This window comes from Polypterus senegalus, chromosome 12, assembly GCF_016835505.1.
Source record: "Polypterus senegalus isolate Bchr_013 chromosome 12, ASM1683550v1, whole genome shotgun sequence".
Taxonomy (NCBI): domain Eukaryota; kingdom Metazoa; phylum Chordata; class Cladistia; order Polypteriformes; family Polypteridae; genus Polypterus; species Polypterus senegalus.
The window spans coordinates 92,932,007-92,952,873 of record NC_053165.1 but is presented as its reverse complement, the minus strand read 5'-3'; the positions used below and the strand labels follow the sequence as shown (position 1 = coordinate 92,952,873).

Here is a 20,867-nt window from a genome sequence, read left to right as displayed (position 1 = left end):
AAATTCTGCTATTTCTAAATAATAAAATAAAAAATGAGTAAAAATAAATAATATCTTTACAAAATAAAGACGCACAAATAACACAGAGTTCCAAATCTCAGTTTTTCATAACAAAGCTTTTGAAGCTGATACTTACAGCAGGTAACATGAATGTCTGAGCAGTGCAAAGTACTTACAGTGACGAGATCTCCTGTACACTGACAGTATGATACTGCATATTCACATGCCCTCCAAACAGCACAGCTGATAGAAAATAACATTAGAACAAGGCAGCTTCTGCACAATCAAGAAGTCTCACTTTAACTTGACTGTCTGTGTCTGTGCATGTTGTGTTAAAACGTCCTTGTTCTTCACTCAGTGAAGTGATGGTTAAGCTTCAGCAGCAGTTGGCTCTCATTTTCATGTATTCTTTCTTTCCCTGTCCGCTGTCTGTGACGAGTTTGTGCCGCTATGCTGCCACAGTTTGTGTGTGGTCATGTGACTACATGGCTACGTCTGATTGGTGAAACGGAGCCATGTGATTATCATTGCAACATCTGATTGGTGAAACGGAGCCATGTGATTATTGTTGCTATGTCTGATTGGTGAAACATGCAGTAGATCCACTGGCGGCTTATCTCTGGCAAAAATATAGTAAAAAAAGTAACGATTCTAGTGTTACCCAGCGTGGCGGGTAAGAGTAGCGCTTCTTCTTCATAAATGTACACAAGTAAAAGTAAAAAGTATGGTGCAGTAAAACTACTCTGAGAAGTACAGTACAATTTTTTTTAAAAGTTACTCAAGTAAATGTAATGGTGTAAATGTAACTCGTTGCTACCCACCTCTGCTGATTATGCCATGCAAACTTTAAACAATTTTTATAGGAATCAGTCGAAAATTCTGTCAAAAGTCACTTAAGTTTACACCGTCAGTCTTAGCTTGCTAGGCTGTTTGAAGTTGCCACGAGAAGCGTGACTGGTTAAGATTGACGGGAAAGTTTAGTTTGTATTGTTTCATATTAAAAATTTATTTTTATACCAATTTTGTGAGCTTTGTCATTTAAAAGCTAATCATTTTTATTGTTTTCCATTTTTGTTCTCCAAAAATAATGTATATATTGTGATACTCAGAGAGTGCACCGTTTAGTGAAGTCGTTACAGCAATACCTACAGTATATGAGTTAAATGTGTCATCTCATGACTGGTGGGCAGCATGGTGGCACAGTGGTAGCCCTGCTGCCTGACATTAAAGATACCAGTTGTCGTATCCCATGTCCTTAAAAGTAAAGGTGCCAGAGTGGTACTTGAGGGGAACCATTTTTCTGTCCTGAAAGACCCATCCACGTGAAGGTTCCAGAAAGAACCCTTTATTTATTTAGATCAGCAACAGGCAGAGTAAATAACCAAGAATAGATGGTAACAGATTTGTGAAATAATGATGGCTTCATGATATTAAAAGGAATCTTGCTGTATACAATAATACAGACTAAGACCAGGTTATCTTACCTTATTTTTTTCCATGTATTAGGAAGTTTCATATGACAAGAACCAATCCCAAAATGAAATGGTGCTTTATCAAGTAATAGTTCTACAATGAACTACAACCCAGTAAAGAAACACAATCTGCCATTAAAGAAGCATTACGAGTGTGTGTGGAGTTTGTATGTTCTCTCCTTGTCTTTAGTGGTTTCCTTCCACTTTCTAAAGATGTGCAGATTAGGGGACAGCAGGGAGTCGTCCTTGTTACTTTCTCACCACCTGGAGGTGTTCTGGGGATAAAGGGCAAGACATCTATGGGGGCTACCACCTGATGAGCTTGAAGTTGCCCCAACTGGACCAATGGAGGTACACCAAGCAGCAGGGCTTTGCAGACAAACCAACTACCTGTGCAGCTACTTTGACAGAAGCTCAACAGTATAAAGTATGCTGCTCCACACTAATAAGAAAAAACACATCGACAGTACGTTATATGCTGCATAATTCTTTATTGTCAAACAGGATTCAAGCATTGCCTTCCCAAGTAGCACAAGAGCCAAGAAAATTTCCCAAACCAAGTAGGATCTAAAAACCCAAGCCAAGTGAAGACACTTCTCTTTCTGTCTGCGTTGCAATTGTTTTAAAGGTCCAAGAAGTCACCCGCTGAGCCTCATCTTCTCTCTGATGATGGTGTTGAGGTCTCCATTGTGTTATTCCTTGACTTCTGTCTTCACCTCTGTGAACAGCAAAGAAAGACAACGTTAGAGGAGCAGCCGAGACGTCAAAGGGGTCTGAAGGTGAACAGAGGGGGCTTGATAGAGGAGTACTGGATATTCAAATAAATACATTGCATTATTATTTTTTTTATTTTGTAATTAACAATGCCTACAGAGGGGTGTTTTCTGTGAATCACACCAGATAATCATTGGCTGATTCACAATCTTTTTATTTATTTATATTTTGATTTCTGTGTAACCCAGTAGGCTGTACATATGCTTTAGAAATACCATGCCTGTCTTTAAAAGATGACTTTTACTCCTTGCAGTATTTAGTCATTATTTTAGATTTTATTTGTTTCTTCCTTATTTACCTTTTTATACTTTACATTTCAGAATGTTATGCTGTGCTGTGTTGTTCATCCCTCATTATTTACTTTGTTTGAATGAATTTTCTGTGTTAAGAAATGAAAGCCCTAAGCTCCTCAATTACATTACGCAGGTCTGAGAAGGCTGTTATTAACAAATGGAGGGCAAAAACATTGGTGTTACATAACAAAATAAAATAATTAAAACTCCGCTCGCTTTAGACACTTTGTCAGGTTTGTGCTGCGTATGCTGGTGAAACAACTGAGATCTTCTGAAATCGACCATCAGACTGCTGTGGAGCTTCACTGCCAGCACCGCGTCACGACTGTCAGCCTCCATAACTCTCAACCCATGTGTGTCCAAGAAGGTAATAGTCTGTATTATATTATATTATATTATCAAACCAACTTAATTTAAATTAAATGGGGCCATAGCCAGTCTCAGCAGTAATGGGCACAAGTTAGGAAGCAGCACTAAAGAGATGCCAGTCCATTACTGAGCCCACTCCTACACACACAAAGCCATTTTGGAAAAGCAAAGCAAACTAACATGCCTGTCACTGGGGATCTGAAAGAAAAAGTTGAGTATGTAGAGGAAAACCTACACAGAAATATGGAGAATACACAAATATTATATTAGCACGGACCACATAACAGATTAATACCCAGCGTACTGGACCCATGAGGAAGCACTGCTTTCCAATGTGCATATTATATTATATTATATTATATTATATTATATTATATTATATTATATTATATTATTAGTTCAGTTTAGAATAAATTAAATTCAATTAGATTATAAGTGCATACATCTTACATACATATATCTTACCTTTGGTTACCACTGTGGTTTGTGTAACACTGCCACTGCTATGAAAAAAAAGAAAAAGATATTTAAGATTAGGACACTTCACACTGAATAATTATTAATCCGAAAAATAACTGCTGTGAAAATCTGGAGAAACAAAGAAAAACAATACAATGAACCCATCCCCGTAAAAATAGGATTCTAAGAAACGCTTGGCCAATTCCTGCATTTCACAATTTTTCACTCTTTTTATCCTTTCATCTCTATAAATACTCCGTGGCTGCTCTCCTGCAATTCAAACTTATTTCCATCTTCACTAAAATCAGAAAACATTCAAGCAGATTCACATTACAGTTTCAGAAGGAAACCCGCAGTATGACTGGACAATTTGTTGCAGTTCAGAGTAAAACTGCTGTGGCATTAACACATAACAATGAAACATTTTGAGCCCCATTGTTATTATCTACATATTATTATTATTAAAGTACTGCACATCCTTGTTCTACCTGAGTCTGGAGCTGTTAGGATGCTCGGCACACCATTTTAAATAAGCTTGAGGTCATTGTCAATGGGAGGAGGTGGTCAAGGAGGACAAGCAGAAGAAGCCTGTGCTAGTTTGGGAATGGCTTGCTGTGCCAGTTGCTTGATTTCAGCAGCACTAAGTCATTTTCTTATCACGATTACTCTCTTCATTTTCTATTCACTGTCTAATGCGGATTTTCTCAAGTTTGCCTGTCTGTTGTCTATTATGTCACTTAACACAATACACAATCGTTTCAGCCTTAAAATGCACAAAATATTTGTTTCTTTTTTTAATTATTATATATATCTTTTGTAACTTTCTTTGTGGAGATCTGGAGAGAAGGTCTGTTGGGCCTGTAGACCTCCCACCTTGTAGTTGATGTGGATGCCCGCTATGCCAGAGTAAAAAGAGATACACTTTCAGAGTTACTAGACTAATTTGATTCAGTACATTGAACAGTCCACAAAAATCTTTAGAGGTTCATTTCATTGGTGGAAAGTCAGGGTCTTGGGCTTTGGGTTCAGAAATAAACATTTGTCTAAAGTTGAACCCAAAAAAATCTCTGAAGTGAATGTGAGACTGGCGTATGCACAGCAATGTGGATTCTGTGTACTGGCAGTTGTTTAGTTATTTATTTTAAAGTCTTTCTATATCACACAGTGAGCCCTCGGCTTACTTAGTGGAATTCACTTAAAGATGAGAAATGACAAGTGGGTGGAGGTTGAGAAGAGCAGCGATTTTGTGCCATACTAAAGCTAAGAAAATGTATCTCTATATTAAGGAGACCAACTGTTGCTCCCAACTTCTGTCCAGTTTCAGCCAACAGCACTGCAAACATACAAATCCATTAAGTTTCATAGGATTGGACAGATGGGCAGGCTGTTTGATGGATCTTCTTTGTTTTAAGTCCCCAAGTCGCTGAATGAGACCCACCTGTAATGCGGACACTGGGTGGAAGTTTTGTCCTCTAATGTTTGTTTTGTAGGCATTGGGTAGTGCAGGTTCTTGTGACTAAAATGTGATGTGTTGAGTGCCATGTGGACATCAGTTTGATTTCTTTTTGAGTGGATCCTTGAGTGTAACGGGATGCATTGTGTGAATATTAACCTTCTGGAGGGTGACATATGTTTGTCGCTGCCTGTGTAATGAAATCAACAAGTGGACGTTTAACACTGAATTGTAAGCATTGAATAAAGTGGGCTTTGAGGACATCAGACAGATGTTTAGCCATTGCAATGGTGTGGGGTGTTTTCTCGAAATTTTGTCAACTGGAGTTTTTCTCTCTTTAATGATTTTTGAGCTGTTCCTGCATCAAGTGAAGTGGTTGTGGACAGACATTTAGCTAATTCAAGGGTCTCAGTTTCTATGGGCTTCATTAGAAAGGCTGATGTGTGCTGAGTTGGCAGCAGCAGGCTAAAGTCTGGCTGTCTCATGAAGTGCTTGTATGTCGAGTAAAAGTGAATGGGTGATGTGGTCTGTGTTGGCATTGGGTGGAAGGTTAGCCACCTCAAGTGCGTCATGGGCTTGGTGGGCACTGGATGATAATGTAGACACATCAGGGGTCTTGGTGTCCTCAGAGCACATTGACTGGAGGTGTAAACAAATGTAGATGCAGAAGAAGGAAACAACTTGTGCATTCTTCTCTTCTTTCTCATGATGAAGAAGATTCTAAAAACCTGACTTACTAAAATGGTTCTGCAAAGCCCCACCATCTAAAACTTGTAAAATTATTGACAATTATAGAAAGAATATATTTTTAATATGCATAATACCCTTCCATAACCATATTCAGTGTGGCATTAGGCTTTAAATCTCTGGCTCTAAAAAAAGAAAAGAATCTCAATTTTATATATTATATTCTTTTTTCAGTTTTCATGAAGGTGTAATTTAGAGAAGTGCATTCCTAAATGGTATCTGTGCCAACCATATCTAACAAAGTAAAAGAGAGGGCAGAGGAGAGCAGGAGACAGAAGAGAAGCTCACACGGCAGACGAGGCTCCACCAGTGCCCAGCTCCACTCCTTCCAGCAGCTGCCTGTACATGGCGATCTCCTTCTCCAGTTTCTCTTTGATGTTCAGAAGGCTCCTGTAGTCCTCAGACTGGGAGGTTATGCTGTTCCGGATGCTCACCAACTCCCCCTCCATGGTGCCCACCAAGGCAGCGTAACGGTGAAGCTCCATCTGATAGCGGCCATTCACTGCTGCCAGGTTATCCTCCAAGGCGCCTTTCTGGATGGAAAATAAAATAATAAAAAAATGAAGCTCTGTGTCCTGGAATGGGCCGGTGACATCTGCAAAAGCTGGAGGTGTTATGGGGTCCACTAAGACTTCATTTAAATTTTAAAGAGCCGAAACTGCATGATGTCCTTAATAATTAGATTAGATTACATTAGATTAGACAGAACTTTATTTGTCTGTAGGGGTAATATGTCTTTTAATAGTAATCAAAGGGAACAAATCTTATTAAAATATTATTATTATACATTTGGCTGACACCTTATCCAATGTAATGTATCTAAATATTTAATGTATTTATCTAAATATTTAATGTTTTTCACATATAAAGATTAAATGACTTGCTCAGTGTGACACAATGAGGAGCTGTACCAACACACTAGCAGCACAGCCCAGTCCGTATATCAAACTAGTGCAGTACACAATGCCCACCCTTTTTAACAAATGGGCCACAACACCTCAGTCATCAGAGACATGCAGTCACAATAAGTTACTCACAGAGACCAGCAAGGTGTCCATCTCTGTCTGTAAGCTCTGGTGCTGATGGTGAAGCTCCGTCACTTCTATCTTTGAGCTTTCACTGACGTCTGTTTCCTGGATGGCTGCAGCTTGCTTAGTTTCCACCTGTGGAGAAGAAACAGGACAGTACTGAGTGGGAGTGCAGGAGCTGGAGAGCACAGAGAGGTGGCGCCATTGAGTCATCAGGTGACATAGCTGGAGTCCAAGTTTGTGTATTTGTATATAGCAGTAGGAGTGTGGATATGGATGTTGAGTATACTGTGTGAATGTGTACTCTAGAAATGGGGGACACTAAATGTGAGACATTGTGTCTAGCTATTTACTTCTTATTTATATGTATGTGACAGTGGGATTTACTTCCTGATTTTTATTGCAGCAGGGTTACCTGACACTGCCTGAGGGAAAATAAAGTGCAGATAAGGTCTGTAAATAAATTCCACAGGGGGGAAAATTTTTAGCATTAAACTAACATTTCAATGATCAAACCCAATGCAGAAAGAAAGTTTCCATAATCTTGGTAAGTTTCAAAAAATTCCTCCTGTAGTTACATCCATTATAAAGCTCAAGTGAGATCATTACATAAAGATCTCAAAGGGGAAAAAGTTTGAATCAGAAATTCAAGTGGAGAATATTTGCAAAATGTGGCAGAGACAAGTTTAACAATATAGATTTGTATGCTGTAATAAAACAGAAAGAGACCTTCAGCTTTTTACATTTTTAGAAGATATTCTGTCTTGCTTCATGTTTCCCTAAGTCTGTGAGGCTGTGAGCATCAGAGCATTGTGTGCACCTCAACATGGAGGCCCAGTTGTGTGACAGCATGTCTCGTTATTTGTTCATTGGTGTAACTATACTTAGCTCTGTGGGAGACGCTGTCTGGCAATTTAAGTTTTTTGTATATTTAAGTGTATACCACATTGGAGCAAAAAGAGAAAAGGATCAGGAGAGAAGACAAATCCAAATTCAAAACCTGGAGTTCAAAAAGTCTTGTCAAATACTTTTTAAGAACCAAAACTCAACTGTCAAGAAAAAGCTGCAAAATGAATTCCTGAATACCAAGAATTGAAAGCCTTTTGAAATGCTATTATATTATGAGTTAACCTCAATCTTGGATTAAGACAGGTATTTGGCAGTGGGATTTTATCGCAGAACTCCAATAACATAATAATAATAATAATAATAATAATAATAATAATAATAATAATAATAATGTCATTGAACAGGTACAGCAAAATGTAATCATCGCATACCCCTTGGGGTCTGAGCGCAGGGTCAGCTCTTGTTCAGCACCCCTGGAGCAGCGGCAGGTTTAGGGCAGGATTGTCAGATCCTGAGGCCTCAGCTATTTTGGTTCTGCTCTGTTCAACTACAACTAGTGCTGATTACAAAAGTTTCAGGATTTTGACATATAATACCTTTTACTTACCCCTGTGTTATACTTGTCTATTTTTCCACATTGAGAAACATTTTTTTCTACATGTTATATTTATCATTGTATGTTATTTTAATCACAGAGTTTATTTTGGCATTTAGTAGTGTTGTGAATGTGAAATTTGGGCTGTGACCTGTGGGATGTTGAAGGTCAGAAGGTATAAAGTTTTGCCACATTTACTTCTAGATTCTCCAAGTTTGCAGATAAGACAAAGATAAGATAAAACTACTTACATGTTCAAAGAAAGTTCAACTTCTGTTTATCAAATTTAAATTTAATTTTATTTTTCACTCTTGGTTTTCAGGTATCCCAGTAACAAGCTATGGCTTTGTCGTGACTCCCGTCTGTCCCCAGGACCTGTTTTCTTTGTCCTTCTGGCCTGCTTTTCCCAGGGGCCTAACACTTTGTCACCGTCATTTTGAATTAGATGGTTGAGGAAGTGACAGGATTGGTGGCTTATGCTTTTGTGAGATTCAGCACAAAATCAACTGTTGATTTCAGCAATAGCTTCGTTTAAATAAATGGGCGTACAATTTCAAAGGTGTCAATAATTTGTGTATGTGTCTGTTTGTGTGTGTCTCTCATAGTTATGTGTGTATATATAATCTAATTACTTTTGAAGATGTCTTATGTTGCCTCTACAAGACTAACCATCAGCTGTCAAATTACAATAAACCGAGTCCAGCAGATCTCTTGATCACAAACTTTTTTGCAGAAGGTCAACAGAGAAAACTAAATTGAGTTATATGGTAAGACCTGAAGGAAAAGCTCCTTCAAAGCAATAATGTCATGATCTGTCATTCTGATGAGGATAAAATTTCACTGATTGTTGAAATTTAAGTAAATGCTGAATTAAAAAAAGAAAAATAATGTCTTCAAACCCAGGTAGAGCTGCCACCACAGAATGCACACCAGGACTGTGAGGACTTGTCTGCCACTTACCTGCTTGTTGAACCACATCTCAAGCTCCTGCTTGTTACTACGAACGATGTCTTCATACTCTGCACGTAAGTCATCTAAAATCTGTTTCAGATCTGGGCTTTCAGTGGTGGTGACGTCCACACTCACGGTGCCGGACATCTCTTCTTTCAGGATACTCACACTCTAAAGAGCAGAGAAAATGTGGGAAGCATTATGATGACATCCATGATGTCCACTATTTAAACTTAGCAATGTGACATCAGTTAGCAGCACTAGCATTAACTTATGAATATTTATATGCTGTTGTTGATTTCAGCAATAGCTTGGTTTAAATAAATAGGTATACAGTTTCAAAGGTGTGATTAATACCTTTGTGTTTGTGTCTCTCTTACTTATGTATATGTGTGTGTCTATATACTTAGATGTATATATATGTACGTCATATGGATATATATATATATATATATATATATATATATATATATATATATATATATATATATATATATATATATATATATATATATATATATATATATATATACACACACAAACACATTTATAATGAAAAGAAGGGGGCATTGCAGCAACTCAGACACGTCCCAGGATCAAATATGAAATTTAATGCAATCTAAAATATCTTCAATATGTTTCTTCTGTCACAATTGCAGCTAAACTGAAGCACAATACAATTCTCTTCTCTCCTGTTCCTTCCTTCACTCTCCCCAGGTAAGCTTTGTCGTCCTCCACTCCCAACCCCAAGTGGATGAAGTACAGCAGCTTCCTGTATACCAGACCTGTTCGTACCTCCAGAGCTTTTAAATTACATCCAGGAAGCTCTTCTGGGTCAGCAGAACCTCCCAGTGACAAGAGAGCCACTCACCCCGAGGACCCCATAAAGAGCTACCCACCAAATCTACAACTCCCATATAGAGGGATGTTGGCACCCAGTGTACTGGAGGAGCACACGACCCTAGGAAGCAGTCTGCCATGTCGATCCATTACAATGGACTCCTGACCAGTTGATACCAGTAAACATCCCAGTCGGGGTGCCTGTCCACCTCATCCTTTCATTAAGACGTCTTCCCAGCTAAGTAATAAACCAACCAACCAGTCCAATCAAAACTTGTGTTTATAACAATAGTCAAAAATAAAACTGGAAGAAAGAGCAACTGATAAACCCCTGGATTTAGTTGTAGAGCTGCAGCCAAATTAGTGGCATAAGGTAGGAGGAAACTGAGACGGCCATGGAGTACATGCTACTTTATACCATAAAAACTATTAAAAATAAATCGAGGGATGTTATGCTCAGACTGTTTTATGTACTACTGAGATCACATTTCGAGAACTGTGTGCAGTTGTGGCCACCATGCAACAAAACCGAAATAACAGCACTTGAAGCTGTGATGAGGAGAACAACCAAAAACACGTCCTACTGTGACAGACTTGGAAAATTTCAACTTTTTAGTCTCCAGAAGAGTAAACTATGTGGTCATCTAATTCAGTTCTTCAAAATTTGTATCAAAGCATATGACACCACCAAACGTTAAGGCAAAATGCATTAAAGGCTGAAGATGAGGTAGCAGTTCTTTATTTTAAGAGTTGTGGGAATCCTGAAAAACTCATTGAGTTGTGAATCTGAAGCAGAAACCTTCAGAGTCTTTGAGAAGGTTCTGGATGAGATACTGAGATGGCGCGGCTATTAGCTTAACAAACAGGCGGGACTGAATGGTCTCCTCTCGCTTGTCAAACCTCTTATGTTATTCAAGAGTCCAAGGAAAGTACCAGAGAGAAATGTCCATGTAGAAAGTGAGGTTGAAAGGAAAGTGAGACAATACAGGAACAGTTTGTTTCTTCTAATAATCATATGAAAACCACAATACTACTTTCTTATATAAAACAAAATTATTCATCCTGATGTTAAAGAAGAGATTACAGTGTGGATTTATAGTCGTTTTTCTGTTAATCATACCTTTCCATGCTGTTTTGTCATTTCTTCAATCTCTTTTTTCAGGGCTTCAACTTCCTGATTGTTGCTGGTTTGGTGAGAATCGTATTCTTCCTTCAGACTCTTCAGGTTGAGGATGTCAGCCTCCACTGTCTGGCGAATGAGGTACTCGGTCTCATATCTGAGAAGAACAAAGTGGTATTGCTGTTGGATTGCTTTTAAGAATGGCTGTGAGAAAATAAACTGAGCCATAAAGAATAATTAACTGGTTTCATATGAGACAATCAAAAAGTTTCCGAAGTTTTGTATTTTTGTTGGAGAAAGTGAAGGCGAGAGGAGAAGAAATTGGACATTAAAAAGTTGGTACAACGCTGGGAAATCTGCATCGCAAATGAAGGTGACTATGTAGAAAAGAAATGTCATTTGTTTTTGAAATTCTTAATAAATAAACATAGTTAAAAAAACTGCAGAAACTTTCTGAGAGTCCCTCAAAATATTCATTAAAATATGCAAATGAGAGTTTAATAAGATTCTGTATATAAATTCTGCATGTTAAAGGCTGAGCAGGATGGTAGTGCAGTGGTAAGACCTGCTGCATCACTGATGTTCTCTCCAGAAGGTCTGCTCACCATCTCTGTGTGGACCATCATGCACCATAAGTGTGTGTGTGTGTGGGGGGGGTCGGTCTCTTTCCAGTCTGCTTTCACTCCCTCACCACACCAGCTTATAAAAACTGGCCCTGTGCGAGTGACTTTTGTAGAAAGGTGGGCTCTGCAGTGGACTGAAGCTCCATCCAGGGGTCTTTCCTGTTTAAAACCTGATGCTCCAGGGGTAGACTGTGCCCCCCTTTGATAAAAATCAATTAACTAATTTTGAGGGTGTTACAGTATTTTATACAACAGTGTAAATTATCACAGCTGCATCTAAAAAATACAAATCTTTGCTTGCGGGAGAAAATTGCAAAAAGTAAGTAAATGAACAATTTAAGAAGAACAAACTTCAAGGGTTCTTACTTTTTTCTGAAGTCCTCAGCAGCCTGCTGAGCATTACCAATCTTCAGGGCCAGGCGAGAATTCTCAATGATGGCAGCAATTATCTGACAAGAGTAAAAATAGAAGCCATCAATAGCAACACGAGGGGAGTTCAGGTCTGTTAAACCTGAAATGGTTACTTATATTTGAAAGTAGCAGATAAAAAAAATTATAACTTTTTTTTTTTCATTTTAAAGAATTACACTCCTCACATGGTACACTTTAAAACTGAATAGTCCTTTAGGATTCTTACAATTTTAGGAACACAAAATACACCTGGTGTGGTCATATAACTCTTAATGTACAGAATACAGCACCACCATTAAAGGTCAGCCACTCATTTACTGAACCTGTTTTTATTTTACAGGGTCGTAGAGAGCAAAAGTCTATCCCACCAGCAGCAGGTGCCATACAGAAAGGTCAAGACCACTGCAGAGAACAATCCCACCAACACTGGGCCAGTCTGGAGTTGTTGAATAGCCACACAAACCAGCAGGGCTGTTAAATGGTAAGATTGGGAAACCAGCAAGACTTCACAATAGTAATAGAGTTCTGGTGCCGCTGCACCCCATTCATCACGACCCCTGTATACCCTTAACAGGCACGAGATGATGTGCTTAACTCACAAACAGTAGGTGTTGTTGTAGGCTTCAAAAAACTGGGCAATCTGATATAGATAGATAGATAGATAGATAGATAGATAGATAGATAGATAGATAGATAGATAGATAGATAGATAGATAGATAGATAGATAGATAGAATAGTAGGCAAGATTAAGGGCTAGTGACATCATTTTCTCCACACCCCTTCTGAAAATCCCACCTCTTTTGTTTTACTCTTGTTTTGAAGTCAGCTTTAATTTTTGGGACTAGCATCTGAGTGACAGTGGTTGTGAACCTGAAACAGTCTTTGCTTTACAGTGGCCTATGTGGCAAACTTTTATTTGTTTAAAACTCATTGTTCAACTGTTATTTTTATCTTGTCAATACATACCTTCCTGCTACCCCAACCTTTAATCATTTTTTTGCCATTTTCGTATGATAGATAAATAAATAAATGATATAGTAGGCAAGATTAAAAAAATTAGTTTAACAATAAAGGCATTAGATAGATAGATAGATAGATAGATAGATAGATAGATAGATAGATAGATAGATAGATAGATAGATAGATAGATTTTTTCAGCGTTATGGAATACAATGTAAAAACTATAAAAGTATTCACCTTTAAAACAATTAAACACTTGAAATTGGTATAAAAGTAATAAAATGAACTAAACGCCATTGATTGCGAAATGAAACTTGGTTGTCTCCTCCGCCCACATGTTTCTCCAAATTCTAAATCGTCTCAGGCTGTCCTGCAAGCCAAAAGGTGTCTGCCTTTTAAATTAAACACGTTCAGTGCAAACACAAGAGAATTTTAATAGACACTGTGAATGACAACTTAAGCAGATTTGGTAAATTAACAAATTTTTACGAAATGACACAATTAGTTTTTAAACTGAAGCGCTCCTGCATCCGGACCTGAAGAGCGTGTCCCTTCAGATCGTTACAATGTAAAGTAATGTGCAAAGGCAACGACCCTTCATAAATATGGTGAGAAAGGGAAAAAAAGTATAAATTACAACATCGATAATGATCCAGCAACTTCAAAAACAACAATAAAATTACGACTACTATTACTACTAATAATTATAATGATAATAATAATTATTATTATTGTTGTTGTTATTATTATACTGGCATCAAATAGGTAACATAGATGAGGCAACGAAACATTAAATAATCAGCACGACAGCAGTGCTCAGACGATAGACTTTCAATACATTTGTACTGTTTTTATCCAAGTATAACCATCTGTGAAATGGGCTTATTTTGAAACTTGCCTTAAAACTCCGAAAATCATGTCCTCTGTTGTTCCAAATCATCAATGACTTGATGACCTTTTGAAAATAAATGTGCCAGAGTGGTTCTTCATAGCAATTCCATTGGGTAATCATTTCTGGTTCCCAAAAGAATTGCCCACATGAAGGTTCCAGAAAGAACCATTCATTTATTTAGATCTGTGAAAAGGTTCATAAAATGACCAAGAAGAGATGGTAGCAGATTTGTGAAATATCAATAACGTCCTGAGTTTAAAATGACTCTGCATACTCTGTCACACAGAATAACATAAATTCAGGTGGTCTTGATCTGTCAGTATCCTGCTCGTTAGCCGACTGTACATTAAAGATTTCTGTTTCGTTCACATATAAAGAACGTTTTCAAAGTCCAAACAACCAAATTTAGATGCAAAGAACCCTTGAGAAGGTTCTTTCTCAAGCAACGGATCTACGAGAACCACACAACCTAGTAATGTGTCATTACGGACGAAGTTTTTTTAAAAAGTGAAACTCTTCAAACTCGTTATAATTGCATTTTTACCATCGTGACCTTTTACTAGCACCGCTCTAGTACTTCTCACCATTTTTAATGGTTTTGTATAAATAAGGCATTGTATGTCTATGCAACTCTTTTAGCACAGACTTGTTTTATCACTTTGTAATATAAAAAAAAAAGTTAAATGACGATGCCGCCTGTACCAAAGTGCCGAATAACGTGACTTCTTTGTCGCCTCAGTCCACACTTTGTTGAAGCTCAACAATTTGGTGTTGAGGGGCTTGACGTGATATTTTGGATGGGTTTTAACTTGATTAAGTGACTCCCTGGCCGACGGACTTTCGTCCTCTTCAGTTTCGTCGATTTCCATCCTGAATTACAGTCAAAGTTGTCGCAGTGGGCTTCATTTGCATTATCTATTTATATAATTCACTAAGGCAAGACAACCTTGGAAAGTACGCCGGAAGGGGCGTGGATTCACTAAGCCGCCAACAAGTGAGACACCTATGGCGCACGCAGGAAGGAGCCACGCCCACCAACTCCAAGACCATTGGATACGACAACAACTCACAGAGCCACACCCACCAACTCGGACGCGAATACACAGAAAAACCGGCGTCATTTATATTCGTCTGTCGTAGAGGTCACATGCAGCTCCGACCCACGTTGACTGTTAATAGAGGCATGTTTCTCGCAGAGGTGAATCGCCATATGCGGCGTGTAAAACTGTTTGCGAGGGGTATCACATGGGATCCTTAAAACGTTCCTTTACAACAGAGGTTAAAACACAATGAAGTGAGCAGTCTTTAAAAAACGAGTTTTCGGTTACGACGCACGACCGCGTGCACTATAGCAAACTGTTTTACACACTACATACAGCAATTCGCATCCGCGACAAACATGCGTCTTCTTAGATGCTCCTGCACTTTGTACACACCCCCCTCCCACCTTGCTACTACCGTGGTCAAGTGTCTTGGTGGATTATATATAGAAAGGCAGCCAAAACCGCACAGAGCAATGAAAAGTCTACGTGAGTCACAGGTGCATCTGGACTGTACAAAGACGACAACGACTCGAGTGACGAGTTGAAGGTGAGCACATGAGCAAGCAGTGTATACTGAACGAGAAATCAGCAGACTAGCATGACGGAGGGAGCGGAGTGGATGTCCTTCTCCTCTCCTCCCATTCCACTCTGAGCGCCGCACGGACGATTGTGTGTTGGTTCGTTTCCTGCATTGGGTAAAACCCAATGAAGGAAGTAGTCTTTAAAAACCAATAAGCCCTGTGCCTCTGTTTCATTACCGTCTCACCTGCTTCACCAATGCAGGCCCCGCAACAGGCGATCCGGCAGCCAACCGGGTAACCAAAGTCTTTGGGTTCAGGGGGGAGTATGGTTACAAAGCTGAAACGTAAAGGAATTGATGGAAGGGCACCACCAGGTGTGGAGCCTTTCGCTTCATTTGACTCAACACAGGAAACCTCACCTGGCCCGGACACGGACAGGATTGACAGATTGATAGCTCTTTCTCGATTCTGTGGGTGGTAGTGCATGGCAGTTCTTAGTTGGTGGAGCGATTTGGCTGGTTATTTCCGAAAACGAACAAGACTCAGGCCTGCTAAATAGTTACACGACCCAACAGCGGTCGGCGTCCAAATTCTTAGAGGGACAAGTGGCTTTCAGCCACATGAGATTGAGCATTAACAGGTCTGTGATGCACTTGTATGTCCGGTACTGCACGCGCTACACTGAATGGATCAACGTGTGTCTACCCGGCGTGGGTAAACCGTTAAACCCCATTCGTGATGGAGACCGTGGCTTCCAATTGTTCCCCACGAACGAGAAATTCCCAGTATGTGCGGGTCATACACTCGCACTGATTACGTCCCTGCCCTTTGTAAAGCCCCCCATGGTCGGGTGACTTGGTGGATTATATATAAAAAAAAGCAGCCGGAACCGCAAAGAACAATGAAAAATCAACGTGGAAACCGACTGAGGCGGTGTTTGGAAAATTAACAGTCAACGTGACTCACAGGTGCGTGTGGACTGTACACAGACGAAAGCGACTCAGGTAGGGAGTTGGGGGCGGGCACATAAGCGGCCAGTGCGTACTGAACGAGCGCTGTTCAACCCCGTCCTTCGCTTTGGAAGGAGAAAGCGTGACGGCGCTCCTCCGGTTTTCAGTCACGGACAATTGTATGTTGGTTCGTAGCGTACATTGTTGCAATGTTACTTTTCTTGGTGGTTTATTAAATTACGGATTTTTCAAATGTTTATTTTTTACTCTGTGCTTAAAAATCATTTAAAAGTGGCCTGATTATGTGGCGTATCCTACGCCGCGGGTTGGCTAGTTCAAATTTAAAGGAAAATGGTGTTCGTACGGTGTATTCGGTTGTTTTCGCTCTGACAGTCTGCGAGTACGTTAACGGCTTTTTTACGGGTGTCTGGTAACAAATCCATTTATAAGTCCAGCTACACAAATGACATAATCAAGCTTTTCTGTCTATTGGAATTAAAGAGACAAAATTACAAAAGAAGATGTTTTGTTAACGAACTTAACCAGAAAGAAATCTACTCAGAATAAAAACCTATCCAAAGTGATTATCTAACGTGATGGTATGATGAGATCTCCTATATGACTAGCATTTATAAGAACATTTTTCAAGTTTTGATTATGATATTCAAGATCCCAGTTGTAAAAATTAATGCAATAATATAAATTACAAGGTTTATGTAGATCGGGGTGCCCAACTCCAGTTCTGGTGGGCCACAGAGACTGCAGTTTTTCATTCTTACCCTTTTCCTAATCAGCGAGCAGTTTTAACTGCTAATTAACTCCTTTTCACTTCATTTTAATTGCCCTGTTTTTAAGGAGTCAGTCCTGTCATTTGATTAATTTCTTAATTAAACGGCAGCCAAGCAGATATGTGATGTGAAACGAGCCAACAGATGACTGGCTAAACTGGAACATCAAACTCCAGCCAATTCCACTCCAACCAGTTTCTTAATGAGAAGCCAAGTCTTGCTGTTAATTAAAGCTGTTATTAAATATCATGACTTGTTGCTGTTCTCATTCTGCCACAGCAGACTATTGATTTTCTGTTTTTTCTAAGACCACCGTCAAGTTTTTTTGGTGATCTGAACAGACAAACATGACTGAGACCTTCACCTTTCTTTATTTTCAGGTTAGCTGGTCATGTGGTTGATTTGGGTCTCATTATTGTTTATCAGCAACAAAAACAGCTCACTAATTTAGAAGATGGTTAGAATGTAAACCTGCAGCCACTGCGGCCCACCAGGACCAGAGTTGGACACCCTGATCTAGATATTAGAGTGATATTTACAGTTATATATGTTTATACATTGTGGGAATTACAACTCGAAGACACATGATATCCAATATGGTGTTCCACAAGGCTCTATCCTGGGTCCGCTGTTATTCTCAATCTATATGCTTCCGTTAGGTCAGATTATCTCAGGGCACAACGTGAGCTACCACAGCTATGCTGATGACACACAGCTGTACTTATCAATAGCTCCTGATGACCCTGATTCTATTGATTCACTAACACAATGTCTGACTAGTATCTCAGAATGGATGAATAGTAATTTTCTCAAGTTAAATAAAGAGAAAACTGAAATTTTAGTGATCAGCAATAATGGATACAATGAGGCTATTAGAAATAAACTGGATACATTAGGATTAAAAGTCAAGACGGAGGTAAAAATCTTAGGGGTGATTGTTGACTGTAATCTGAACTTTAAATCGCATATTAATCAGATCATTAGGACAGCATTTTTTCACTTAAGAAACATAAGTAAAGTTAGACCTCTTTTATCACTGAAAGATGCTGAGAAATTAGTTCATGCGTTTGTTTTCAGTCGACTAGATTACTGTAACGCACTCCTCTCAGGACTACCCAAAAAAGATATAAATCGTTTGCAACTAGTGCAGAATGCAGCTGCTAGAATCCTAACTAGGAAAAGAAAATCAGAACACATCACACCAGTCTTAGCGTCACTACACTGGTTACCTGTGTCATTCAGAATTGACTTTAAAATTCTGCTTATGGTTTATAAAGCCTTAAATAATCTCGCCCCATCTTATATATCGGAATGTCTGACACCTTATATTCCAAATCGTAACCTCAGATCCTCAAATGAGTGTCTCCTTAGAATTCCAAGAACAAAACTTAAAAGAAGTGGTGAGGCGGCCTTCTGCTGTTATGCACCTAAAATCTGGAATAGCCTGCCAATAGGAATTCGCCAGGCTGATACAGTAGAGCACTTTAAAACACTGCTGAAAACACATTACTTTAACATGGCCTTTTATAACTTCATTTTAATCGTAATTTAACTTAATCCTGATACTCTGTATGTTCACTTCATCATAACAACTATTCATGGTGGCTCTAAAATCGGTACTGACCCCTACTCTCTTTTCTGTTTCTTTTTCCGGTTTCTTTGTGGTGGTGGCCTGCGCCACCTCCACCTACTCAAAGCTTCATGATGCTCCAACAATGATGGACGGATTAAAAGGAAGAAGTCTACGTGACCATCATCATCATCAAGCCCTTCCGTGAGAACCCTAAATCCAAAGAGGACTGTTTCATTTATGTTAGGTAGAATGCCCAGAGGGGACTGGGCAGTCTAATGGTCTGGAATCCCTACAGATTTTATTTTTCTCCAGCCGTCTGGAGTTTTTGTTTTTCTGTCCCCTGGCCATTGAAACTTACTCTTATTCGATGTTAATGTTGATTTATTTTTTATAATTATGTCTTTCATTTTTCTATTCTTTAATATGTAAAGCACTTTGAGCTACTGTTTGTATGAAAATGTGCTATATAAATAAATGTTGTTGTTGTTGTTGTTGTAAAATCATAGAGTCAAAAACAACACATTTACCGGATATAATACATTTCGCTGTATGCATTCCGATAATAATAATATTACCAAACAATTCAATGAAAATACCATTTAAAACAATAAAAAATAAACTTTCTCTGAGCAGCGCCCTATCCAGGGATTGTTCCTGCCTTGCACCCCATGCCAGCAGGGATTGGCTCCTGCACCCCCACGACCCTGTTCTGGAATAAGCGCATTAGAAAATGACTGACTCACTTCTGTTGATGGATGGATGAACCTGTATGAGCTAATTTGTATTGATATAAAAAATAAACACAAATTGAGTATATTACGATTGTTTTATGCTGCTGGTGAGATCTTAAAGAAAATATACAGAATATTAAATAAGAAGCATTTACAGTTTGTATAGTTTCAAAGACATTTAAAAAGTTCTGCCTAACATGGTCAATTAGATATCTTTGGGATATTAAAGTTAATCTGTATGCAGCCCTTACTGAATACTATGCCAGTGATTATAATATCTTGTAAACTTATATCTGTTCTCCAGGGTTATGGTCACTAATTTCACGTAATAACCATCAGTCTTGATTTACCTATAACCTGAGGAGGTCAAACCAACCTGTAGCTGCGGTGTAAGGTCTTGGATTCAGACAATCCACACAGTATGCATACCTGGTCACGGAGGGGCTGCAGCTGCTCCTGGTACAAGGTGAAATCCCTGCTGACCACTTTGCTCGTGCGGAAATTCTTGAGCTTGTTCTCCAGGTCCTTGTTGGTTGCTTCAAGGGTGCGCACCTTATCGAGATAGGTGGCCAGTCTGTCATTCAGACTCTGCATCTGCTGCTTTTCATTTAACATAAACGGGACACCACTGATGCTGCTACTTGAGAAAAAACCTCCACCAGCGCCACCACCAAAACCACCACCACCCATACCACTACCACCACCAAAACCACCACCCATACTACTAACACCAGCAAAACCACCACCAATACCAAAACCACCACCACTAACAAAAGCACCACCATAACCACTACCACCACTACTACCAGCAAAACCAGCACCACCACCTAAACCACTACCACCATCTCCACTAACAACACCAAAATCTCCATAACCATAACCTCTACTAGCTCCCAGACCATTGACAGCAGTAAAACCAGCACCTAATCCACCCCCACTATAACCTCCATAACCATAACTTCCAGCACCACCGTCACTAGCCGTGGATCTTTCCAGTCTTAAACCAGACATTCTCCCACCCCCGCCACTGACGATATGGGAGGAAGCGCTGGAGGATTGTCTTCCTCTTACTGGCATGTCTGAGATGAGGAATAGTTCAGACCTGGAGAAACTACCGACACAAGTCTATCTGTCAGCAATCAGCAGTGTGAACTCCAGGGATGCCAGGGTGCTTTATATACAACTGACTCGCCCCGTCTGCTGCGAAGCGGTTAGCTCTGTAGCCACGCCCTCTTGCCGCAGGCACACCGGGTGGATGGAGTCGGACACCGAGGGGAAGGCGGCTTTAGAAAACAATCAATGACACTTAACACATGAAAAGTGCTGATATTTTTATTCATGTGCTAATACGACTTAAACATAATTCATTATTTATAGCAGGAGGTAAAAGATAAAATCCCTTAAAGAAATGACTTATCGGAGGT

General features: G+C 39.3%; 1 protein-coding gene across 2 annotated transcripts; it reads right to left on the bottom strand.

The window, feature by feature from the left end:
• Positions 1 to 1,943: 1,943 nt before the first annotated feature.
• On the bottom strand, positions 1,944 to 20,583 carry LOC120541362 (keratin, type I cytoskeletal 10-like). 2 transcript variants are annotated; one of them, XM_039772912.1, is made up of 8 exons: positions 19,873 to 20,583; positions 11,940 to 12,022; positions 10,951 to 11,107; positions 9,000 to 9,161; positions 6,605 to 6,730; positions 5,856 to 6,100; positions 3,374 to 3,411; positions 1,944 to 2,190 (listed from the first exon to the last, which is right to left on the bottom strand). In XM_039772912.1, exons 1-8 carry the CDS (start codon positions 20,518 to 20,520, stop codon positions 2,165 to 2,167), a joined length of 1,485 nt encoding a protein of 494 aa, XP_039628846.1. In that variant the 5' UTR covers positions 20,521 to 20,583; the 3' UTR covers positions 1,944 to 2,164. The 2 variants fall into 2 exon arrangements, with proteins under 2 accessions (XP_039628846.1, XP_039628848.1); XM_039772914.1 differs by having other exon boundaries at positions 3,374 to 3,408.
• Between the last annotated feature and the right edge of the window lie 284 nt (positions 20,584 to 20,867).

What these genes read in the sequence shown, in the direction of transcription:
- LOC120541362 (XM_039772912.1), bottom strand. Translation starts at nt 20,520, where the DNA reads ATGCCAGTAAGAGGAAGACAATCCTCCAGCGCTTCCTCCCATATCGTC. An exon ending in TGCAGCCCCTCCGTGACCAG is followed by an intron (nt 12,023 to 19,872) that starts GTATGCATACTG and finishes TACTCTTGTCAG; the next exon opens with ATAATTGCTGCCATCATTGA. An exon ending in GCTGAGGACTTCAGAAAAAA is followed by an intron (nt 11,108 to 11,939) that starts GTAAGAACCCTT and finishes TGTTCTTCTCAG; the next exon opens with ATATGAGACCGAGTACCTCA.